Source organism: Periophthalmus magnuspinnatus, chromosome 15 (genome assembly GCF_009829125.3).
Source record: "Periophthalmus magnuspinnatus isolate fPerMag1 chromosome 15, fPerMag1.2.pri, whole genome shotgun sequence".
NCBI lineage: Eukaryota > Metazoa > Chordata > Actinopteri > Gobiiformes > Gobiidae > Periophthalmus > Periophthalmus magnuspinnatus.
In genome coordinates, this window is record NC_047140.1 from 15992523 (window position 1) to 16019067 (window position 26545).

Consider the following 26545-nt stretch of genomic DNA (forward strand, 5'->3'; position numbering starts at 1 on the left):
GGTGTCAAAAGTGGCTATCAAGATGCTCAACAACAAATACACTTTTACATTTTTTTTCTTGGATTTTGGGCGATTCTTTAAGTTGTGGTAGTATTATACAAGCTCAAAGTATTAGCTGTATCTTTATATAAGCCTTATTTTGCCTGCACCAGCGTGACCTCCGCACTGACCTCCTCTCCCCTCTTCTCCCGGCCCAGGGCGAACTGCTGACTGCTCTGTATGAATCGGATGGGGATGTTGTAGACTCTATTATTATAAAGCACCACTAAAGTGTAGGGCTGCTGTGCATCGTGGCCCGAACTCTTTCTCACCAAAAACGCTCCGTCCTAAAAAAAAAAAGAAACATAAGGCAATTTTCAGACACAATAAATATTAAACGATATTAAACATGTACTTACTATCAGATTAAATTATTAGCAAAAACTTGAAGTGTAATGAATAACCATATGGGCTTCCTTGTTCGGACTAGTACTGTTTTTGTGTCCAAGCCACTTCAGCCACTTCCATGTATGTATGCGCAGTGTGTGAGTGATATGTGATACTTGGTGAGGCTCTAGGTAGTCACATTTCTGCCAGTCTAACCCAGGGCAACTACAGCTACAGAAATATCTTACTACCATTGAGCATGGTGAATGTGCAGCTTTTGTAGAGTGTTAGGAACTTAGAAGAGAACTTAGAACTGCTTAGAACTTGGCTTAGTCTTGTGTTGGACCTAATTTTGTCCTGGGTTAAACCTGGTTTAGTCCTGATTCAGTTCTGATAGTGAACTGGAGACATTATTAACAGTCTGTTGTACTGCAGCTGCATATTAGGCAAGTGCTCATAGTGTGATCGAACAAAAATAATATAACCTGATAGCATTCGAGCAGGGCTTCATCAGCTGTTTTGCGATCGCAAAACTGAGCAAACCATGGCTTACTATGTAGTTCTTCTTCCTGGAAAAATATTAAAACAAGGACGATTGCAGTAGAAGTAATTTATAAGCTGAGGTAGCCCAAACAACAGACAAAGGTAATAAAACCTAACTTTTATAATAATGAAAATAAGAAATTAAAACTTCTTGAAAATAATAAGGGATAAGTTAATGAAATCTTCGCCCATTGTTTTTTGCAATCAGCATACAAATGTTCTTTTGGTGCCTATAGTAGTCACAAATTGTAATATTGCTTTTTTTATAGCTGCTTCAGTATCATTAATTAAGGTTCACTCATAGTACAATTGTTTGAAAAAGCAACTCATAACTCACAGATTTGATCTCTGCCTTATTTTCTTCCACACAGCCTTTGTCTGGAACATCATGCTGGTCAGTTTGTCCTAGAATACAGCAGTTTACATATATTCACCATTATAAAGATCAATATGGCAGGAAACAACAGTTAGATGTGTTTGTATGAATGATATGGCATCTTTATAACAAATTTCTAAGTTAAATTTGTCTTATTACTTACTGTGAGACAGGAAATGTGGAATAGGAATCCTGCAAATGAACAGAACATTAAGCTTATTTTCTATCAATTGTCAAGTGGACATTGATTTGGCTGCAATGTTCCACATCTCTCTATAGAGACAAGTTTGTGATGCCACTAGACCATATTATAGGTCAGATCTATGGAGAGACAACTCTGGATAAAAAAACAAAAAAAACAACATGTCTTTTTAGGTATTTTTTTCAGCAACAAAAAATCCTGTAATTGGTTTAAGGCAAGATAGATAGATTTAAAGCCAGACTGTGGAACATTGCAGGCAAGTGCAACTTTAATTCCTTATGTATTAATAACATTGGTTTTGTTACTTTGGTCGTTTTAGGTCCAGGGAGAAGGCTTTTGAAGGAAGTGGAGCTGGTTCACTTGGTGTCAATGGCAAAGTTCGGTCTAAATCATACACAAATGGCATATTACTATATACATAAGTTGATATGATCAGATATAAGATGTAAAACTTTATATCTTACTCTCAAACTCTCGGAAGGATGGTTTGACTGGTAGTTTCTGCAAAAAATGCAAAAAGTTGAAAGATGTTTTTTTTTCTGCTTATTGATGAGGACTGACAACAATTCTACAACTCAACTCAAGATAATAAAAACTATTAAAACGGTCATTAAGTGTCTTAAGCAGTAAGTATTCAGAAGAAAAATGTCCTCAAAATTGCAGCACAAAAGACTGTGAATTGGCACTAAACTGAAATTGGATTATCAAGAATTAAACCAGTCCAAAGTAGCTCTTAATCTGGATTAATCCAACAGCTATGTCTGGCAAGAAAAGTAGTGGCAGAAAATATTAGGCTGCAGACTGTTGGACTTTTTATTATTATACTTGAAATTGGAATCTATAGGGTTGCTTTCACATTTTGACATACAACACATCAAAACTGGGACTAAACCCGAAACTAAACCTGGACTAGACCAAAACTAATGTCAGACCAAACGACATCAGGACTAAACTGGAATCAAATCAGGACCAAATCATAACATTTAAACTTATGCTAAATCAACAAGCAGAGGCCAAGTCCTATTGAATTATCTAAAGTTGTAAAATTTGAAATGGGATGTACTTTGATCCAATATCAGATCTTAAGTAGATAAATTAGTAGAAGAAAACTGGTTTACTGGTTTCATGAGAGGCTTTGGTGATCTCCTGAGATTAAAATAAAAACACAAATATATGAGAGACAGAATCATATTAAATCATTAAAGTGAACATGGCAGAGTTCAAATGTGTCTCACTCTCTGGGCAGTGGCTTGGGATGAGGAAGAGGACGAGGTTCTCTTAGTTTATCGCTGCTGCACTCTGGAACTAAAAATAAAAAAAATAATTGTTATATAGTAAATTTAAATTATTTTACAGTAGCAAAAATTATTTGTTAAAACTACACAATGTAACTTTTCTGGTGGAGGGTACATTACCTGCTTGTCTCCATGTAAATGTTAGTGCTTGTCCTGGAATGTTCCACAATGGAGCATTAAACTTATCTATCTCCAGACAAGCAGCTGTTGCATGCAAGGCATTTCTTTAGCCAGAATACAACCTGGCATAGAATTAATAAATACAAGATGATAATGCCATACTGTGAAACATCTTAGGCAAAGCCATGGAGACAAGCAAATCTCCACCAGAAAAGTTACATAGTACAACTTAAAAGGCAGGTACTTGCACACAACAGTGAGAATAAATCAATATTCTGATATAAATCTATGATGACGTAGATAATATATGTGTATTCTTTGACACAATTCAAACATCAGTAGAATACTTAGAAAAAGAATGAATGGACAAAATCTGCTCACAAATAAATAAATAAATAAATAAGATAACTGCGCATAAGACTTACTGTCATCTGCATCACACACTTCGTACTCATCATCCCCTGTTGGCTCCTGCATTGAGACAAAAAAATAAATTAATATTCTTTTTTGCATACTGATGTGGTACCCTGGACAATTTAAAAAAAAGCACCCCCGACAACATCTAATTTTGTAAAGCTCTGCTGTTTATATTTTGGTTCATTGTGGCACATAGACTGTATATATTTGATTCAGTTACAGATGTAATACCATGTTAGGCCAGTAGATGTAGTAATGGCGCATGCGCAGTGAAAGGACACTTCAGTCAGTACAGTTAAGTTATTACTCCTCCTCAAAGCATTCGATAATTTACAATATAAGAAAGACATTTAACTGTAAGACAATATTTTATTCATTCAAGTTGCATTTTTAGATCAGTCTGTTTATTCCAACGTTTATGCTAACTGGCGCTAGCCTACATGCTAACTCCCTTTAGCATTTCCCTGCAGCTGATGGCGTTGTACAAAGGTCTTAGGCATTTTTACTGTTCATAATTATGTTACTAAAGTGTATACTACGTATGGATATGCAATTTAAAGTACTGGTCCAGTCAAGTGGTACAAGTAAGTAGAGCCATACAGGAACATTCGTTGGCCTATAGCCAAGTTCACGTTTCTTTTCATGAAGCTGTTTTTCTAAAATAGCCTATCTATAACAGAAGTGATGTATAAATAACTGCGTAATTACTGAAATATTAAGCTACCTAGAAGCAACTACATCAGCTAAAGATTCCAATTGCAAATGTATTTGTAACTCGGCAAAGACATGTAATTTCTTTAGTGTTTCCCATTGGTAGAGGAGACTATGGTGGCCTCCCATAGTCTAAAAACAACCTGTACTATAGACTGACATCACAAAACCACATTGTTGCTCATTGTCTTATCATAAACATTTAAAGGACTGCTTTAATATTAATTCATATTTAATATCAAATATATACAATACGTAACATTTAAACTAATTGTATAAGCTGAAATGATTCGAATCTTGCAACCATATTCTCCCCATAATTTATGGGAAACACTTTTCTTTATCTTATTGTTATCTACATCTGAGCCATCTTTCAATTCCAGGAAATGACTCTGAGATCAGAGACGGGCTCTTGGTCAGGAGTACTTATGATTACATTTGTATTTGTCATGTTTTTAGACTGAATGGTGAAACCAAAGAGGCTTCCTCCCAGACATAAAGAGAAAACGCAATCTCAGAAAGGCAGAATGGAGAATTGAACCTGGAAACATTTTGCAGTGAGGTGAGAGTTCCAACAACAATTATGCCATGTTGCTTCCCCCCAAAATCCAAAACTACTCATTTTGCAGCAGACAGTAAATGGTGGGAAATCAATACAATTTTTCTTTACTTACAGGAGTAGTAGATCTTGGAGGTAGCCTGAAAAGAGAGATAAAGTCAATGAGGTAAATATTTAATAATAATATAATATAAAATCTCTGTAAATATATTACCTTGGGCTTGGTGTGGGAGGTAAAGGATGTGGTTGTGAGGGTTTTGGACACTGGAGTCTATCTCTTTTTTGTATTCTCTCTGCTGTAAAACTAATTGCCCCATGGGGGGCACAAATAAAGTGAAGTTGAAGTTGAAGAAAAAAAGAAATGTATTAACTGTTTTTTTTTTGTTTTTTTTAAGCGAACACAGTGTAATCTTACCTGTTTACAACTGGAGGAGGCTGAGGCTTCACCTGTATCAAGTATCAAACATATTTTAACTAATCTGTACTACTCATTTTATGAGTAAGAAAATATTGTAAGATGCAGTTACCTCAGTGTCTGGGACTTCATAACAGTCTGAAAAGCAAAGTAATAGTTAGGTCTTTGGTTTTTAATTATGGCTTCACACACTATTTACTCCTCTGGAACACTGTCTCATTATTTAATTAGCTATAATTTGATGAACTGGGGCTCTAACTGTGCATAAAATTCTTGGATTACTTACTAGCATGTTGAATTGGCTAATATGCATAATTGACAACTTTTGCAGTGCAGGTTATATCTACAGATATTTAAAACAACCATAAAGTCTATCACGCAAACTTTACTGAGTCATTGGCAATTGACAATGTCACCACAAGAGGTCATCAAAGAGTTACACAGTACTTCTTTAAAGGTACAGTGTTTGTAAAACTGACTATTTATGGGACTACATTAACTTCATCTATTGCTTTAAGCCTTCTTTTAACTATTACACTCCTCAATGGGCCAGTACATTCATCTGGTTTATGTCATTCATAATAGGACATAGAGAATTAAATTTTGTTCCATATTAACTGACCGGGTGGATAGAGTCGCTAAAAATTGTATTCAATTAAGACATACTTCAGAATAAAACAACTCAAGGGAAAGTATTAGTCCAAGAAATTAATCAACTAAGAGTAACATGTTATTTATAATTTTGAGTTAATCTAATAGGAAGGACAAGGCTTTAAATAATGATGATGAAAATGTGAAAAACTAAATTATATCTAAAGGAGCGGTCACACATTGACCAAAACCTGCAATGAAAGAATTAGTTATTCAAGGAAATGCTCGCGAATAAATGTAACTACTCACCTAGTACTACTACTACTACACACCTCTGCAATTTACTAGAACATTGTATATGGACTTTATAGGAACACACTTATCTCACCAGGACTAGAGGGGCGCTGTGGGGAGACTCTGGGTAGATTTCTTACTGCTCTGCCTCCTGAAAGAAAGAGTAAGTTTAATATAATAATACATTTTTTTCTTGTAATCACATTATAAATTTACTGTATATTAAAAAAGTATTATGTTTCTTACTATGAGGTGGATTCTCATCTGGTTCGATGTAATTGTCGTCATCATTGTTGCCATCTGGGTTTATGTAGTCCTCCTGTCATTACAAAACATTTTTAATGATTATTTGACCCACTCTTGTGCAAAACAGAGTGAAATGTGGGTGAAACATGTACTAGTATAGTACAGTCTAATTAGCTTGCCTAGAATATTCCATGAGTATAGCATTAAAGTTATCCATGTTGCCAATTACAGGTGTTTTTATTGCTCAAAAATATCTTAAAAACATGCACTACTGTTAGCAGGATTGTCTCTCCACATGGAGATAGGTTTAATACCATATGGTGGAATATTCAAGGCACAGCAATATCATCTCCATGGAGACAAGCAGATGGCAGGCTGGCAGGCCTACACTCGAAAAGTTACACAGTACACCTTTAGTTGCCCTGTGTCTGAAATTTTGTCATGTGAAATATGCAACTGTCAGCTGTGTCAGTCTGTTATAAAAGAGGAAGTGGTCAAAATATGTTGGAACATAATCCATAGACGCACAAAACTACATAACTGTGTCTTTCCATAACTGCAATAACTAACATGTTAAAATAGCATGTTTTATGAATTAATAAGATTATATTGACAACTTCTTTCCTGTTCTTTTAAGGCAATGCAGTAGGAGATGTATTAATTAACATTTTTGGATTAGTAGGATTACATTACAAATCATTACACTTAGTTATTAAGACTACTATGAATTTGGTACCACTTTATAATAACTACCGGTACTAAACTTAATTTGTCTTAATACAGCATGAACAAAGACTTAATTCACAATGAAGGCTGAATTATTCAAGCTTTATTAAGGCTATTAAAAGTCTATTTAATGTAAAGTGTTACCAAGAATTCCTTATTTCAGGCGAAATATCTTGTCATAATGTGCCCCCCTAAGTCAAATTTTCTCACGTAGATACTGAATTTTTTTAGTTTTTTACAGTGTGTGTCTTCACCTCATCATTGTCCTGGTGCTTGGATATGGGCGGAGGGGGCAGCCGTTTGCCCGCTCTCCCCAGGCGCTGGGGCTTATTCGGGGGGCGCTCTGGTCGGCCTCGGCAGCTGTCTGTTGGAAACGGGAAGTGAAGCACGACGTAAGCATTTGCATCAAAACAACACAACCACAAACTTTTTAGTCTTTAATGTGTCCAAAACAATCTCTTGAGTATTTTATATTTTTATTAATGAAGATGTGAAGATTCAGATCCTTTTAAGGTTTAAACCAACTGGGTTTAGTTGTTGGAGCTGGGAACCCAAATGATAGACTCATACAAGGCCATTCTGCTTTTTGATTTGATTATCATCTATCGTCAAAATAAGTCCACTGCGTTCTGGCTGCATCATACCTGTATAGTGAAGAATAACTTTTCTGCAAACCGTTGTAGTAGTGTGTAATGACGTAGTTCTGTTTTTCATGTTTTTAAGACAATAAAAATTTGGTACATTGCCTTTAAAACCAAGAATAAAGTCACCCAATTTTATCAGTAGAAGCAATATTTGATTTATGTTAACTTCATATTTGGGAATACAAAATCTACATTCCTTCTTCTGTATTTATTTATTTAAGAACCAACTTTATTCGATTCATTTCAGCACATTGTTGCTTTTGCGACACTTAAATATCTGCCACTGAGGTAAAAATGTATAATGCTGATGCACCTTTAATAAAAATAAATAAATAAATAAAAGTACTGGTATATATTTTCGTAGGTTACATGTTACTAGTATCGAAACTAGATACTGTTTTGAGCAGGTATTTATAATTAAAAAGTCACATTAACAGGACAGAAATGAACATTTTCTGAATAGCTTTAGAATGATCTGGATGACTGAGGGACACAGTTATAAGGCCACGTGGTAATAAAAAAGAAAGTACTATGACTTAATGTTGAAATATCATTCTGTTGTCTAAAGAGTTCTTTTTATTATCAGAACCAGAATCAGTATTGAGTATTGAGTTTGTTCCTTAATTTCGAAATTAAATTGTATCTAATTATATGATACTGACCGAGATACTCCCCCCGCGGCACAGCTCCGGAGGTGAACACTCGGTGTTGGTGAGAGGGAGGAGGCTCGTAGCTGTCGTCATGGTCCCCTTGTGGAGCTTCATACGTTTCATTGTCCTGGAATCACAAGGCACCTTCAAATCAATCTCCATCTTCTGACACATTAACACTAAACAGAAAATACTGAATAAACAACACACAGAAAAAGTACTACTACTACTAGAGTAGTTAGAGCTTATGACTGTTAAAGCAATAACATTTTGCTACTTAAAACTTATGAACAGACAATATTTGTAGTGAAAACATGAAGATTTAAAGGCCCTGTACACTCTTTTTTCCCATTTATTGTAGCAAAACGTGTTTTGCCCTACTACACATACATTGATTAAGCAGCTCTAGAGGTCAAAAGAAGTCAGCTGTGTGCTGTCTGATCATTAAACATTTTATTGTCCGGTAATCAGGAAATGTGCGATAGCATGCTAGTTATTGTTAGCTTTACCGTCATAGCAATGCCGCACTTGTCTGAGAGTTGTGAAAAGTGCTTATAAACTCATTGTGGTGAATAATTAGGATGCTCAGAATGCATAAGATAAGTGACAAATGTATGTATACTACTTTTTAAACTGTATAAAATGAAGTACTGGTAGTTCTGTAAAAATCAGGTAGAGCGCCATTAAAGTAGTGATCTGGACTCACATATTCAGGGTCAGAGCCTTCACTCTCGTCTCTATCTTCACCTGCAATCAGAAAATAACAAAACAAAAGTGTATTTAAGTTCATAATTTACCCCTAGCCCAAAGCATAAGCACAGATTCAGTTTTATCTTTCTTTCTGTTGAGAGGCAGTCATGTGTAACTCCTTTTACTACTAATGAGAAGTGAGACCGCGTGGTTCAATCAACAATACAGGTTTAACATGTTAACGTGCATTAGCAGCTACTATTTGGTGCTGCATGAGAAAACAAAGTATCTCAATGTGACTTTAAGTTTCTATGTCATTTATTGTTTATTGTGGTAAAATCAATTTTATCTTATCTTTTAACCTGTTCTAATTTTATCACCTAAAATTTATCATATTAATAAAAAATAATAATGCATCAGATTTAAATAGCTCTTTTTCGGACACTCAAAGACGCTTTTTGTCATTGTCACATTTTTGCTAAACTAAATAAAAAGTTCTGACAATGTGACTAAAATGATAGACATTTTTGTGGACTAAAAACAAAAGAATAAGTAATGAAAGGGACCAATGGAGACTTAGTGTGCTTTCACAATACCTCCTGTTCATGTTTATGTTATTATATTTATTATCTATATGAATGTTTAAGTATGAAAGTACCCTATATAAGATCCATTACTTAATCACACAGCCCTGAACAAGTCCATAAACAAATTCAGCGTCTAAGTAACATGTCTGTGCAAGTCCCATGAATCAGAATTAGATCATAAAAACACACACAGAGTCATTCACAAACAATACAACAAGGACAATAAAGTGTCACATCTGTCAGTTTAGCATAAAACAATGACAAAGAATTGTAATTAGAATTTTTATATATTATATACATCGGGTTTACTAAATGCATAATAGACTTGACTAAATGAGCATGACATTTCTGTGAAATAAAACTAAAATGAATATTTTAAATACATCTTGACTAAAACTAAAAGAAATTTTATTCAAAAGACTAAACATTGGTGGAAGAAGTACTCAATTTTGTTGCTTAAGTAAAAGTACAAAAAAATACTTAAGTAAAGTATCACATGAAAAAAATCTACTTAAGTAAAAGTGTTAAAGTACCCCGTAAAGAGTAAAAAGTATATAAGTACTATTTTGTGCAGAGTTTGAGGTCTTATAAAGCTTCAAATGTAGTGATTTTGACAAAGATTTGTGCTGAATTTTGTTCAACAGAACCTATTGATCAGTCTGGGTTTTTTTTTAAGCTGTTTTTATTTGTATATTTTTGTTTGCTCAAACTATGAAGCTCAAAAAATAAACTCCTCAGCCTTTTCAACAGGTCTCAAACAAAAATAAAAATACTTTTACTTTTCAGTCCAATTCAAAAATGTAGTGGAGTAGAAAATACAGTTACCTGCTCTCAAATAATGTAATGGAGTAAAAGTAAAAAGTATCCACTTAAAATCTACTTAAATAAATTACAGATACCTCAAATTTATACTTAAGTACATTACTTTACTGCTTTTACTTTGTTACTTTCACATATTGCAGTAAGAGTTTTCCATTAACAATTTCATTAGTGAGGAAGGAGGAGCTCAGAGTAGGTCCGCTGCTCTAGGGAATTGTTCTGGGCATGTCCCACCGGGAAGAGGCCCTGAGAAAGACCCAGGACATGCTGAAGGGACTATGTCTCCTGGTTGGCCTGGGAACACCTTGGGCTCTCACTGAAGGAGCTGGAGGACGTGTCTGGGGTGAGGGAAGTCTGGGAGTCCCTGCTTAGACTGCTGCCCCCGCGACCCAGCCCCGGATAAGCGGAGGAAAGTGGATGGATGGATAAGCGAGCTACAGTCACCAGACCGATAGAGAGTGTTGCACGTGTGACTGATTGTGGCAAATGGCCTCTGTGTGTTTTGGCTGTTCTTACCTCTGTAGTCTCTGGCTGGGAGTCTGGGCACTGATTTACTCTTGAGTCTGCCACAAAAAAGAGCAATACATTATTTTTAATACTTGAAATACTGAACTTTTATTTTTGTTTTTCGTGATAGGAATTGTAGCAGTAATGGTAGTGCTAGTACTATTTGTTGTAGTGCCAATGGTAGTAGTTGGAAGACTAATAGTTGAAATTGTGTATTTGTTGTAGCAGCAGCGTTAAAGGTAGTGGTTGTAAGTAATAGTTGAAATAGTAGATCTAATAGTGCAGTAGTAGTAGTTGTACCAATAGTATATACATTGTATATCTTCTTTTACTAAAGCTGAAACATTGTTCAATGGTTTTACTTGAGCAAATATTTCACATATTGTTGAGTACTTCTCTGTCTTGTCTGCAGTGATTTCACAACCCGGTCACACAGTTTACCACACTTGAGACCAGACACAAGTTTGACCAATTCACTGAGTATCTACCCTTGGTGATTCACTCTGAGGGAATGCGTGTGAAATATGTATCTTTAGTGTCATAGAAGATTTTGAAATAGGGCTGAGCAATTAATAGAATTTGAGTAAAGATAAATATATCATTTCTAACCGTCAATGGTCAGCTTGTGTCTACAGCTGATTCTTCATCATTAAAAGCATGTAGTTTGGAGCAGAGTTCAAATTTAGAAGGAAGAAACTTGCCTGTTTTTGTGTTAAACCAAAAGTCTGTTCAAGTGTTACCATTGAATGTCTAAACAGGGACTAAGGCAGGTTTAAACTGGGTCTAAACCAGGTCTAAAATGGGTCTAAAGTAGGACCATGGAAATCTCATAATTTAATTATCTTTTCATGAGTTTCAGCTTCTACTTTATAGGCTCCATTTTGAGGACTTTAGACCATTAAAAAACATCAAATCGTATAGGATGTCAGAAGAGTGTTAGTATATAGAGGTAGCTTATGTCGCTATTTCAAAGGAAAAGAAAGTCAGAGTGCAGCTGTCTGACCAAAGTATTTTTAATGGCTTATTATGATTGTGAAAGAGGAATCGGGTTTAAACTCTGAGAAATGTTGCAAATTTAGCTGATGAGCAAAGTATAGATGACTTATGGAACAGTACTGGAGGCGTGATTAAGAATATATATATAAATCTGTTGACTGATTAATCTGTTAATAATATTAGAATTATTATTTAAATTTGCTTGTCATCTGATGGTATGACACTCAATTCACACCTACACATACTTCAAAATATGACCTAAACTGTGATTGAACACATCTAAACCTGGACTTAACCAGGTCTAGAACAGGACTTAACTGTGATTAAACCAGGACCAAGGCATGTATGAACCTAACCTGCACAGATGGAGTAAAATATGTGTATTGTAAAATGTGTGTCTTTTCATGTTTTTTCTAATTAGAAATCGACTGATATGGGGTTTTTCATGGCCAATGTGGATACCGATTATTTAGTAACTAGAGCAACGGATAGCCGATAAGCTCCCCCGATATTTTTGGCCCAATTTAGGGGCAGTTTTGATCAGTTCTACCCAAGTTATATAATTTGAAATGGCAACAAAATTATCCACCACCTTATTTCACTGCAAACCCATCAGAGAGTAGTTTTGTCACATTTTGAGCAGTACCATCTTCACGTTAAAATGTTCAAATTAAGCTAAAGGTCGCTCCTTTAGTCAAGTCGCCAACTGAAACAACATATCGGGCCACAACTTTTAAAGCCAATAGCCAATATACTAAAAGTACAAATATCGGCCTGATATATTGGCCAATCGATATATTGGCCTATCATTATTTTTAATTATTACTTGGCTTGGTGGGATATTACCCCATTATCATAGTTTTACATCAGTTAATTGGCAATTTGTGGGGAAAAAATTCTGAAGAAAAGTACAGAAATACAGGAAATAGTCTATGTATTCCATGCAAAATGCAAAGGCAAATTACTCATCAGATTATTAAATTGTGACTGTGTCATCAACGTTTCCTTTTCCAGTTTATCTTTTCATTGAAGTGCATTCCATTTTTGTGTAGTATAACAGCTAAAAGCCTCTTTCCCATCTCAGTTTTGGTGTAGCTAGTCCTTAGCCTTATGCAGTCATGTGATCTGGTAATAAATGTTTCGGTATCAAAGATTCAGAGCAGGTGAGGTATTCTGGCAGTTTTTGAAGTAGTCCCTTATAAATAAATTTCATACAGTGCTGTTCTCTTGTAACAGACAGTGATGGCAAACCCAACAGTGATGGGTTTCAAATCCATCCCCTGTAATAAAACGAAGGGCAGAGTGAAAGAGTAAGTAAATACTATATCGACTTAAATTATCTAATATGTGAAAGCTGGAACAATATTTTTTGGCACTCAGTATTTATTGTATGTACAAATTCTTTGCAAAAGTGGTGAGATTTTTGTTATTTTAGGTGTAATACAATAACATTTCTGTTTATAAACAGAAATAATATAATAAAATTACTGCTTCATTCTGTTATTTATTTGTTGCAGCTCAGGCCTTTTAATGAGACTGTCTATTTCAAGAATATGGTTTACTGGGATTATCCTGCATTATTGTTATTGTGACAGTGGCAAAAAACTGTTTCAATATTATTGTTTATCGTTATACATCTCTAGTGATTTATTGTGCTTCAAAATGTGTTATCATGACAGGCCTATCAGTAGTACTGGATTTTAAACTAGGCTTGGTCAGGAGTACCTAGCTGGAGGATTGTGCATGTTTTGGATTGATAAGGGAACTTGAGGGAAAAAATGAAAACTCTATTTTAAAAGGCCCAAAGTTCCTGGCAATTGGTCACATTTTGTTTCATAGTGTGCACGTTATGCAAGAGCCTTATCAGATTGATAACTGCTAAAGAAATAAAATGCTAATCTCCTGGTGATAGTAATAGTGCATAATATTGTGTGTTAAAACTGTTGAAAGTGATATTTCCATTTTGACTGAAATCTGTCCAAACCCCAGCACAGATTAATACAGGAACTGAAATTGAACCATGACAAAATCTGATACACAGTACTAACGCGTGTATAACATAACCTACTGGCCTAAACATGCATTAGAAATAATATTATATTAAGTTAAGAATAAATCGGATATTGTTTTGTGAAATGTGAAAACGGTTTAAACCTGTTTGCTGTATTTATTGTCATCAAGTATTTACAAGTAGTAGCAGAAGTGATACTACTATTAAATAGATTTTGTTGTAGTTGAATTTTGGGCAGAGCAACATTGTTTTTTTTATATAACTTTTACCTGAGTTTAGACATTGAGTACTACTTTCAGTATATATTAAAAGACACATTACATAATCATAGAAACAACAAGCAAAACAGACTCGCCTCCTTAGTTTGTCCAATATGCTGCCGTCATTCTTCTTTATGTCTTGGACAATTTTCTGAAGCTGCCTGCAAGAGATTGGAAATACATTTAAAAAGTGCAATTTTGAACATTTAATATTATATTTTATATTTAATATATTGGATGTTTTCAGATCATGTACATGCAAAACAAAAATGCAAAACCTCCATGCAGAATTCATCAGAACAAATGAGTGTGTGGGCCTACGCATACACGTGTTCTGTACATTTTGTAACCAAATGCCTAATTAATTAAATATTGGTTTACAGCCCAAATCTTACAAAAAATATAAACATTTAGGATAAAAGGAGTTAGAACAATTTACATTTCACTAGCTTCTTGGAAGTTACTCTGACAAAGGCAATCGAATTGTGAAACAGTAAACAGATATTAAGATTTCCTCTGTTTTTTAATTAATTAATTATTTTTTTTATCAAATCTACTTTAGATTCACTGATACTAGTTGTAAAATATAGTGACTTTCTTATTTTATTTTTATATCGGCACTGCATAACCTTTCTGGAAGAAGTCATGTCACCTGCATATACCTGTTACTTTGCCTACAATGTTCCACACTGCTGCATTAAATTGTAGCTATTTCCATGTAGACAAGCAGGTGGCACCACTAAGCTGAAATAAATCTGTGGAGAGGTGAGCCCCTTCATAGCAAGACTAAAAACGCAATTAAATAAAATGTAGATTGACAGGACTATACTGCAGGCAAAGCAAGTAACACCACAATAGAAACAGATGAAGTACTTTTTGGCTCTAGAAAAGTTTTGGAGTGTAAGCTTACCGAAACTTAGCAGTGGCTGGACTTGTCAGTCTATTCAATGTATCCATGTTAAATTTGTGAGCAAGTATTTGCATTTTGGATCATAGCTTCATACATTATAGTACTGAGAGTCTGAGGCTTGAGTGGTAAATGAAGAGAATGTTGGGAAATGGCTTGTCTCTTCTGTCTCTGGTGTGTCATTGGAGGGAGGTACATCTTCGAGAAAAAAAAAAAGTCTACTTCTGCTTTTTGCCTAGACACTAAAGCAGGTTTCACTAAATAGGTGGTATTGTTCCAAGACTATTATAGATACTCTAATATTTCTAGCAGAGATGTGTAGAGTAGCAAAGAATTGCACTCAAACAAGAGTTACGTTACATTAAAGGTACACTGCTCAAGTACAAAGTAGTGGTGCAAAGAAAACAACTTTGGGAAACTAGCACTCAACTAATAGTAACTGATTTATAACTAGAAGTTGGTGGAATTGGGTGAATTGCTAATTGTCAACATCAAGCATCTGTCACTTGTAAAATTACTCATAGCTGGAACAGTAGCCAAAACCTTTACTGGAAGAGTATTAAAAATATTATGTCCAAAAAACTACTCTTAAAGGTCTTATATTACACAAAATGTATTCTTGTGAGCTTAAAATACAGTTACCCCTTCAAAAACATACTTGTTTTGTTTCATTCACACGTTTCAGGAATCCTTTATTATTAGTCTGACTACAGCTCTGAAGCTCAAAATGCTCTGTTCCTCCAAGTACAGATTGGCAATTCCATGACTGAAATCATCCAAATGTTTCTAGTGAAGGTGTCTGGAGTTTAAAAATACAGTGGAGCATTGCCACATGACATTGCAGTGTTTTCTGTGAGTTTTTATTTTTTTATTTTTTTGATACCTTGTACCTGTTTATTTTGGCCTAGTAATTTCCACAGTTTCACTTCCACCACCTATACATAAAAATAGACAATTTATGTCTATTTACCACAACATAGTTACCCGTACAGACACAAAAACATTGTGAAACTGCTAAAGGGAACTTGCTGTCCATGTTTTTTCCATCTTATGTGCAGTGCAGATGACGTAGCTTTTCAAAGGTCATGTGGACAATATTTTTGAAAACGAGAGTTTTGACTGCTGTCTGTATGTCCTTTTTGGACCTCACTAGGGGCATTCCAGTAATACATTTCAAATTTGCCCCAATACCTGAAACTGAGGGATTATACCATCTACTGTTGAGTTCTACCAGTAAACCATTCATTGCATGTTTTTAAATAACATAAGATTATTCAATGATATTTAACACTGCCTTAACTCATTTTTAAACTGTGGTCAATATATTCAAAGAGAAAGTACTTAAGCAGCCATAGACTGTATAAATGGACATAGCTAATGCGCTAGCTAGTGTCTTCCAAATAGGAAGTGGAAGACACCGGCGCTTCCAGCTCCATCAACTCTGGCTCTAATTAATTTTACATTGAAAAATTGTCACCAGTCTCTCTATCTGCTGCAGTGAGCCTCATCATTTTGGTCTTAAAATGTTTGTATTAACCCGCTCTACATGATCCTGGTGTTTTTATTTCACTATTGTGTCTGTAAAACAGGATATGAGCATTAACAACAGCCAAATCAGGCACTTCTTTTACCAAGGCCGCATCCGCTAGTGTTATCAACAAACAAGTTTGATTAATAGCCTAACCCTAACCTTCAAAAGCCTCACTCTGGATGGGCTCTTTGGTTGCTATGATACTCACAGTCAAAATTCCAAATATGGAACTCGGCTCCAAATTTGCCCCTATAACTGCATTTGAGTGGAGTCAAATGCTGTGGGTGACGTCACACTCCCTTGGTCCACTTCTATTATACAGTCTATGGTAGCAAATTGGTGTATGCATGAATTTTTATGTAGCGCTTAAAACAGGAGCAACAAAGTGAAACAGGATGGATCACTAATGCTCATTCAATCCACCTAGTAGTGATTACCAGAGCTATATGTCTTAAGCTGCTGAGTCAGTTAATCAGACGATGATGTCAAAATTGACATTAGTTGACTAATCATTTTATTTTGATTATAAGGATTTATCTGGGACAACAGGAAAAGGAGAAATTAGTGAGTGTGTGTGTTCGCAGAAGATTGGATATTGTGTGGTATTCAATTGTAAAAAGGCAGATTAAACTCATGATTTACAAGTTTGATATGGCTTTATATTAATACATTGTTTTCTATGACTTTACCTAGTACCTGGTTTTGGACTGATTTTGTCACAAGGTGCTGCTTTTAGGTCTACTGACTTTAAGTTATTGCTCATGTGTTTTATTCAAAGTTTCTGACAAACTCTTTCAACCATTTGCTTTTTTCAGTAATACATTTTTCATATTGTAAATATTGCACACTAAGGCAATAAAAAAAAAAAAAAAAATCATATTAACATCTCTTTGAAAGATTGTTCAGAATAGTTCATAGTGAAAACACTCATACTCACGGCTGAAGAATGGGGCTAAACTTCCTCAGGTCGTTTTCAGTCATGTTCTGTGAAAAAGAAAAAATATATTCAATTATATTCAAGTAACATCATTATCGAGCTGTAATAAAAAAACTGAAAGGCTAACCACTTTGAATTTTAAACCATTAATTTACAAGAAACAGAGCAAACAAAGAAACATAAAATACACACATTAGGTGGGAATCTGGCCTACTTATATACAGATATACTCTTAATTGGCCTGGCTCTTTCTTTGTGTTTGCATGTTCTTCCTGTGTCTGGGTGGGTTTCCTCCAGGCACTCTGGTTTTCCCCATCAACCCAGCACATGCACAACACGTCAAATCCTCCAGCTGACCAAGACTAGCTCAAGATCAGGAGATGGCTTCACTGCTCTTGACAGTTTATCACAGAGGTATTGAAGGATGGGTCAAATGCAGCTGACCAATTTTACAAGAACAGACTTATTATTAGGCTGAAAAATATTTAATTTGTCCTAATTAATTTGTCATAATGTGCTTAACGTGTCTATAATATTGCACAGTACAAACAAACAACCAGCAGATGGCAGCAAAGCACAAGAGTCAGTGCTGGCTTCTATTTCCACTGCAATACAAACTCCTAAACATAAATTATTCCAGCCTGCAGGTATAAAAGTGCATGTATTAACACAGTAGTTCACACTTATTACTTTAACATCGACTTGAGTTTATGACTGCAGTTTATCTAAAGGTGCAGAGGACAAATGTGGACATTATTTGGGTCATAAAACTTCAAATGACTCCAGCATAAAGTTATAAAAGCATTGTGCTGGTGAGTAAACAAATAAAACATGTACATTCAAATAGCCACCAGCACAAGTTCAAATGAATACGGCAAATAAAACTAATTGTGTGTGAAGTTCAGGATAAATTTAACATCCATATTGTAAAATTTTTCAAGCATTTAAAAAAAACAACTTTTGCACACACTAGTCTTGCTCTTTCACCTTGTTAAACTTAATCTTTATAATTTATCAAGATGGAAAATGAGATTCAAAATGATGACAAATCAGGATCGTTGCCATGGTGCATTTAAAACAAAATATATCTTTAGAATGATAAAACATCCTGAAAATATCACCCTTAGCAGGAAGTTGAGGCAAGGCAAGGAAAGTGTATTTGTGTGGCACAATTTTCACACAGTTATTCAAAGTGCTTTACAGAATTAGAAAGACATTAAAATCACATTACAAACATAGAAGAGTGCAGAATAAAAAACTTTCAGGGATATGCACAGCTAAACAGAACCATTTTGAGCCTGGATTTAAACATTGTCAAAGTAGAGGCCTGTCTCACATCTTCAGGGAGACTGTTCCAGGTTTTAGCTGCATAAAACTGAAACACTGATTCTCCATGTTTAGTTGAGACCCTTGAATACAATTTTGCATTGTGATTTTGCCCTGTTTTTTGTCATTTATATTTTCTAAACAGTTTTGTACATTTTTAAATATATTGTTTCCAGTTATTTTCAATTATTATTAATCTTTTTACCTGCAACCTTCTTATCTCCATCAAGGTGTTATTCATGTCATGAGACAAACAATTCCATCCTGATTTGAAGGACTTTGTGAGGACCTTTCCAAATTCAAAATATACAATATTTTGATTTGAGTTGCTTAATTGCTATGATCACGGAGAACAGTGGCCATAGCTTGAAACCCATGAATTGTTTTGCTGGGAATGTTTCGCAGTATTGCATTAAACCTATCTGTCCTGCATTTATTCAACTGCATGTAACTGTTGCCTCTCCATGGAGACAGATATCTAAAAAGTGACACTGCGAAACATTAAAGGCACAGCAATAATATCTCCATGGAGACAAAAGTTGATGCACTCCATGAGAAGAATTAGTGCACCTGTAATACCTTTATTCCTTCCTTGATTTGTACTGCACGCATACTATTATTACAATGCACTTTATTATTTGGAGCTACCTTAAATCCTCTATAGTGAGTTCATTACATTTCTATCTTATGTTGTGTAGACAGAATTTTAGCAGAGGATGCAAGAACTGCTGTCGCTTGTCCTTTTTTTTTTTTTTTTTTTTAGCAGAAATGGTCAGCGCAGCCCCAGCAAGTCTAGTGCATATGAATTGAGGAGCACTTTGGGGTTAGATGAAAGGCTCAAACACAAGAGAAGTGATTTGCTAAAATTTCATTCTTTTGAAATCAGATCCTGAATAAACGCTAGAGTAGGAACAATGGTGCTCTGAGATTTTAAGACATAATCCAACAAATCCTTTGTGTAAAATAGATTTCTGAATAATCAGTTATTCATTAAATACTAATACCGACTTGTTCCCTCTTGTGGCTGGATTCCCTGATGCAGCATATAATACGCAGATGGTAGGTTTGTGGTAGGGCTGTGCAATTAATTAATTGAAATCATTTCTACTCATCAATGAGAATCTTGGGGCTTTTTAATTTACATTCATCCATCCATTTTCTTCCACTTTATCCGGGGCCGAATCACAGAGGCAGCAGTTTCAGCAGGGAGGCCCAGACTTCCCTCTCCACGCACACTTCCTCAAGCTCATCTATACATGATACAAAAAAAAAAACTGACATAAAGTTCAATGTCTTCTCTACCAACACAAATGAACTGAAGTGAATTCATCTTTAGGCTGAAAGACATTATCACAGAAGTGATAATAAGTGTAGATTTTCTGCTTGGATAATTAATTCAAAATCACTTATTTTGAAACACCAAATTCACACTATGTATGTAAATGGGTCTCATAACTACATTATGTAGGAAGTGACTAAATCATTAATACAGTGAAAAACAATCTCTTCATTTGAAAATACTTCTTCAAAGGCATGAACTTTGACCCCTTCATTCACTTTTCCTCATCCCTGCGGCTTCTCACGAGACAAAGCACTGCTATCAAGTCAGACTTAGCCTTTTGACTCTGAATAAAATATCAAACCAGGAGCCCCTATGAAACTGCAACCATTCTGAATTATTTATCACAGTGGTGAATACAAGCAGGCCCCATATCCTTTGTAATTTACCAGTATTTTTAAAAGGTTGATGTTAAATTTATTATTCAATTCTTTTTATTGATTTTTAAGCAGTTCAGAACATATATAAACACTACACAAAAACACATTAAGAGAGCAGGCACTTTCAAACGAAGAGAGAAGGAAAAGTATATATACATAGATACAAATATATACATGTATATACATATATAAACATACACAGACATGCACCCACATGTACAAATATGCAGGCTGGAATTGGATATACTGATCAGTTTGATGAGAAAACAACAATTACAAAATCAATTTCAAGATCAGATACAAAGGGATGAATACAGTGGTTGCATAAATGCTTAATAGGATATAATACACACAAACACACAAAAAAACGAATACTACTACAGTTAAAATAAGTAAATAATTCAATAATAATGGCACGGTAAAATAACATAAAATAAATAAAGAAAAAAGATAAATAAGTCATGAGAAATGTAATACAAAATTACAAGGTGAAATAAAAGGTGAAATAGGTGGGCTATGCCCTTAGCTCAGATTCAAAATATAAGAGGAATGGCTGCCAGGTTTTATGATAATCTTGGACTGATCCATTTACAGTGTATCTCAGGTGTTCGAGCTTTAAGTGGGACATGACTTCTTCCACCCACCTCTTAGGTCGTTTTCACACCTAATAGTCCAGTAGACTTGGTTCGATTCGGGACCAAAATTGAAACATTGTTAACATTTTCAACTGGAGCGGTTTGCTTTCACACTGCTTTTTGTCAAACGAACCAAACCTTTTGAGAAGCTTGTCTAATCCTTCACATGTGGTGGCGCTGTACCAAAAACCATGGAAGGAAACGAGACAAAAAACCATGAAGAAGAAACGCCGCTCGTCTATTGGTCAATACAACGCAACTTCTTTTCCGCAGGGAAATGTAACTTTTTTGTGACTTTTGTCCGACACTGCGCTACAGTGCGGGGGAATCCTACTGCTTTAATTTTTTCACTTTTTAATTTATAAACCTCATTGTTTTTGTGCGTGGTCACGAGTAACTGACATATATTTTCGTCAGACCATATTTCTATGAGGGCTTTTACCTCCTCTTCACTCCACGTCTGACCACGAGCCATTTCTCCGCTCCGCTAGCTTTGCACCCGTGTTTGTTTTGGGTTTATTTACCCAGAATGCTCTGCATGTAATCCCTCCCTGTCTTTGGAGCGGCCTGTGGTCCGCTTGGCATTCACATATGCATTCGAACCGTACCAGAGGTCACTTCAACCGGACTGAGACCTAGGTTTTTTGGCGGACCAGAGTTAGCTTTTTTGGACCGTATCAGAGTTCGATTGCGCATTCACGCCTGACCAAACGAACCGAACTTTGTGGCCAAAAGAACTAGAGTTCGATTAAAGCGTACTAACCAATGCTAGTGTGAATACGACCTTAAAGGATGGTGGGGCTTCTTTTTTACAATTAAACAGTATTAGGCGTCTTGCAATCAGCGTAATGAAAGCTACTGCATTTGCTTGGTGACGGGTCACTGTAATATTCGAAAGCAAAACCCCAAACAAGGCTGTAGTGGAATTTGCCACAAAATTCCTTTTGCATATAAAAGAAATAGTTTTAAATATTTTCTCCCAGAAGTACCGGTAATTCAACCCGGTAATTCAACCGGGGACATAACCAGAACATGTGGCTTAGGTTGGCTGGGTCATGACCACACCTCATAGAAGAAGGATCTGCACCAGGGTATAGTCTGGCTATTTTACTTGGTGACAAATGCAACCTGTGCAGCACCTTAAACTGTAACAAGCCATGTCTTATGCAAATAGATGTCGAATGGATTCTCGTAATTGCTTTTTGCCAAATGTTATCAGTGATATGGTCACCCAGTTCCTCTTCCCACTGAATTTTTAAATGGCCCAAGGATGGGGATGCTGCATCCCGAATTCTATTGTAGATGACTGACACCAAGCCTTTGTCAAGTGGGTTTAAGTCTAAACACTCTTCGAGCCATGTTTTTGGGGGTAAGGTTAAGGAGAAAGCAGTTTTAACAAAACTAGGTATTTGGAGATACCTGAAAAAATGAGATTGTGGGATATCAAAGTCATTCTTTAGTTGTTCAAAGGAGATAAATTTATCATTTTTAAAAAGATCCTTTATGCATCTTAGTCCTCTCCTATGCCAATGCATGGGTCTATTACAGATGGGGCAAAATGGACATTACGCTGAATAGGAGCTGAAATTAGAGAACGTTTGAATTTGAAATGGGATGGATGTTTGTTGCCCAGTAGTAATAAAGAAAGTTAGGCAAGGATAAGCCACCATCCTCCTGTCTTTCCAAAAACTCTCTTCTGATTCGAGGGATGTTTTTATTCCAGATGTACATGGACATGTGTCCATTCAGTTTACTGAAAAAGGCTTTAGGGATGAAGACTGGCACTGTCTGAAACAGGTATAGAAGCCTAGGCATGATTATCATTTTCACAGAGTTAACTTTTCCAACCAATGATAGGGGGAGTTTTGACCACCTGTCCATATCTTGTTTGGCTTTTTCTAGTGCTTTTGTGAAATTATTTTTAAAAAGGAGATCATAATTGTAGGTGACACATACACCCAAATAATTAAAATTGTCCTTGTTGATTGTGAAGGGGAAAGTCTGGAAATTTAATTGTTGAGCCTTTTTGTTTATTGGGAAAAGTATGCTTTTAGACATATTTAATTTATATCCAGACACCTGTCCAAATTTGTTTATAAGATTGAGGGCAATAGGGATAGTGGTATGTGGATCGGAAATAAAAAGAAGAAGGTCATCCTCGTAGAGGGCTAATTTATGAATTTGTCCTGCTCTTTGTATTCCAGCCAATTGGACAGATTCCCTTATCATAATTGCTAGGGGTTCAATAGCAATATCAAATAAGATTGGGCTTAATAGGCAGCCCTGCCTTGTCCCACGGGCAAGGGGAAAAAAGCTAGACACAATCTTATTTGTTCTAATTGCTGCTTGAGGTGCCGCATATAGAATATTGATCCAAGAACAGAAAATAGGGCCAAATCCCATCTTTTTAAGTGTAGTGAATAAAAAGTTGTATTCAATTCTATCAAACGCTTTTTGCGCATCAAGGGAGATCACCACTTCGGGCACGATATCATTACATTGATAGATAACATTAAAGACTTGCCGAAGATTGTTAGATATTTGCCTACCCGCAACAAACCCCATCTGGTCTGAGTGTACCAATTTTGGAAGGACAGTTTCAAGTCGTCCTGTCAATACTTTTGCCAGGATCTTGTAATCACAGTTAAGGAGGCTAATAGGGTGATATGCTTCACAAAGGACTGGATCTTTTGATTTTTTCAACAACAGTGAAATTGTAGCTTGGGTCATTGTTGCGGGCAACGCTTGTCTAAAGTTTCCCTAAAAACTTTCAACAGTTGTGGGACCAATTTAAAAGAGAATGTTTTTAAAGAATTCTGTTGGATACCCATTTGGGCCAGGTGCTTTACCAGGTTTCATCTTCCTGATGGCATTGTCTATTTCAGTCAGAGACATGTCTGACTCCAAAATCATTTTATCTGAGTCCTCTAAAATGGGAAGTGTCAGGTCACTGAAGAATTTCTCTACCTGGGTTGCATCACTGGCTTCAGAGGTGTATAATTTCTCATAGAATGATTTGAATTCTTTATTAATGTCCTTCTGGTCTGTAAGAACATGCCCATGCTCATCCTTGACTGCAGCCACAAAACCAGTAGCTGCTGATTGTTTTAATTGATGTGACAGCAATTTGCTAGCCCGGTCACCATGTTCATAGTATGTTTGGCGGGACCGCAGGTGGAGGTCTATGGCCTTGGCATTAGTGGCCTCATCAAATTCAGCTTGGAGCAAGATTCTCTCCTTGTACAAATCATCAGAGGGCGAAGCTGAGTGTAGTCGATCTATTTCTTTGATACGGTCAAATATCGCTGAAGCTTGTTTTGTCTGTTTCAGATTTTCCCCTGCAACAAAAGAGATCACCTGCCCCCTTAAATAAGCTTTTAATGTTTCCCAGAGTGTAGAAAAACTTATCTCAGGAGATTCATTAAGATCCATGAAAAAATCTATTTGTGTGTTAATGAATTCAACAAACTTTTGATCAGATAATAATCTGGAGTTTAACCTCCAGGAAAAGGGTGAGGCCACATTCTCTGGAAAGGTCAGTTTTAGAATCACTGGTGCATGGTCAGATATTACAATTGCAATGCTGTCATATTCTATGTGGGTAACTAAGGGTAATAGTTTTTGGTCAATTAAAAAGTAATCAATTCTTGAATAGCTTTGGTGCACTGGAGAAAAGAAAGAGAATTGTTTGGATGTTGGGTGTTTCGCCACGGGTCCAACATGCCGTAGACTTCAAGAAATTCATTAATACATTGGGCTGATTTGCTTTGTATCATAACTTTAGGGCTAGAACGGTCCAGGGCTGGGTTCAAGGTGCAGTTCAGGTCCCCAGCCAATATTAGATAATGTGAATCGAGGTCTGGTAAGAGGGAGAAGAGACTTGTGAAAAAATTGGCATTGTCCCAGTTAGGGGCATAGACATTAGCCAGAATAACAGACCTATTAAATAATTTGCCTTGAGTGATGACATAATGGCCATTTTTGTCCTTTAAGGTTTTAGTTTCCACATATTGTACATCCCTGTGTATTAAAATGGCCACTCCTTTACTCTTACTGTTAAAATCTGAGTGAAAACACTGCGTGAACCCCCCTCTGAGGAGTGTTGAATAGTCTTTGTTAAGCAGATTTGTCTCTTGTAGGTAAACAATGCTGCTATGTAGTTTATTCAAGTGTGAAAAAAATGTGTTACGTTTGATAGGGTGATTGAGCCCACGAACATTCCAGCAGACCATTGTGGTAGGGGTTAAGGCCTTATAAGGGATGACATAACAGTAATGGGTAATGGGTAGTAATGGGTAGAGAAGAAAAAATAAATAAAATAAAGAGAAAAGTAACACAAGAAGAAAAAGGACCTGAGCCTGCTATCCAATAATGCACAATGGGGGAAAACCACACCCCAGGAAAACAAAATGAACAATAGTAAATCAAAACTAGTCTCGCGAGGAGACCGTCAAACTTCTGGTTTCTAAAGCTCACCTCACACTCCATCTAAAATGCTTACCATGTCATCCCACACAGGAACCTATGTAGGTTACTTTTAAAGATACATATTATATATATATATAATGTTAATTATAATTTTAGCAACAACAAAACTTCACTTAGTCATTTGACTTAAGACTAGGCAACAATTACAAAGAACTAAGAAAATTTAGGAGATGTTCAGCTGGGCTACTAAAGGTAAGGGTAGCATTGTTTCCACAGCTAGAAGGCGCAGAGATGAAAAGTAAAATATTACCTGGTCAGACCGCGATATCTAGCTGTGAGGAGAAAAGATAAGGTGCACTGGAACAGTCTTAAATGCTGCAAGAAAAGTAGTTTTGCCACAGTCATGCACTCTTTATTTCCTTCAGAACAAACTCCTTGGCAGTCTTGGGGTCTTTGAATCTACTCTCACGTCCATCCGATGTCGTGATCCTCAGCGTGGCCGGGTACGTCAGCCCGTAGCAAACCCCCTCGTAGCCGCGAAGCAGATTCCTCACCTCCATGAATGCTGCGCGCTGTTTGCTCACAGCCTGGGTGAAGTCGGATAGGACACGGATGCGGTCTCCATCTGAGGTCGTTATCAAGCCAGCTGTGGCAGCCTTCTTCATAAGCATTTCTTTTTCAGTGAAATAGTGGCATTTCACTACAAATGCTCGTGGCGGTACGTCATGTGTCGGTCTAGTACGGGAGGTCCTGTGCGCTCTGTCCAAACACGGCAGCTTGTCTAAACCAAGTGATTCTTTCAGCATGCTAGCTATATACTGGGAAGGGTGTTTACCATCCTCTCGTCCCTCTTTCACCCCGGTGATGCGGACATTGCAATGTCGTGATCATGCCTCCAAGTCCTCACATTTGGCCTTCAGTACACCTAGCTCTTTCTTCATACTTGACACATCAGACTCCAAGGCAGTGATAGCGTCTGAATGGTCACTGACTCCCGCTTACAAGTCAGTCGTGCGACTCTCAATGGCATCCAGCCT

General features: G+C 36.2%; 1 protein-coding gene across 2 annotated transcripts in view; it reads right to left on the bottom strand.

Moving 5' to 3' along the window:
* blnk (B cell linker) overlaps positions 1–26545 on the bottom strand; it is a 36118-nt gene that overhangs the window by 2404 nt on the left and 7169 nt on the right. The window contains exons 3-23 of one of the 2 annotated variants that reach the window (XM_055227307.1): positions 17401–17447; positions 14121–14186; positions 10768–10814; positions 8862–8902; positions 8168–8282; positions 7116–7225; positions 6136–6208; positions 5984–6040; positions 5117–5142; positions 5005–5036; positions 4804–4893; positions 4705–4729; positions 3328–3373; positions 2723–2792; positions 2606–2633; positions 1952–1988; positions 1793–1871; positions 1449–1477; positions 1247–1314; positions 852–935; positions 171–326 (exon numbers count right to left, since the gene is read on the bottom strand). In XM_055227307.1, the coding sequence (XP_055083282.1) occupies positions 171–326; positions 852–935; positions 1247–1314; positions 1449–1477; positions 1793–1871; positions 1952–1988; positions 2606–2633; positions 2723–2792; positions 3328–3373; positions 4705–4729; positions 4804–4893; positions 5005–5036; positions 5117–5142; positions 5984–6040; positions 6136–6208; positions 7116–7225; positions 8168–8282; positions 8862–8902; positions 10768–10814; positions 14121–14186; positions 17401–17447 (1326 nt within the window). Of the gene's footprint in view, positions 1–170; positions 327–851; positions 936–1246; positions 1315–1448; positions 1478–1792; positions 1872–1951; positions 1989–2605; positions 2634–2722; positions 2793–3327; positions 3374–4704; positions 4730–4803; positions 4894–5004; positions 5037–5116; positions 5143–5983; positions 6041–6135; positions 6209–7115; positions 7226–8167; positions 8283–8861; positions 8903–10767; positions 10815–14120; positions 14187–14935; positions 15052–17400; positions 17448–26545 lie in introns of those variants that run through there. The other variant, XM_033979796.2, reaches the window with a different exon arrangement.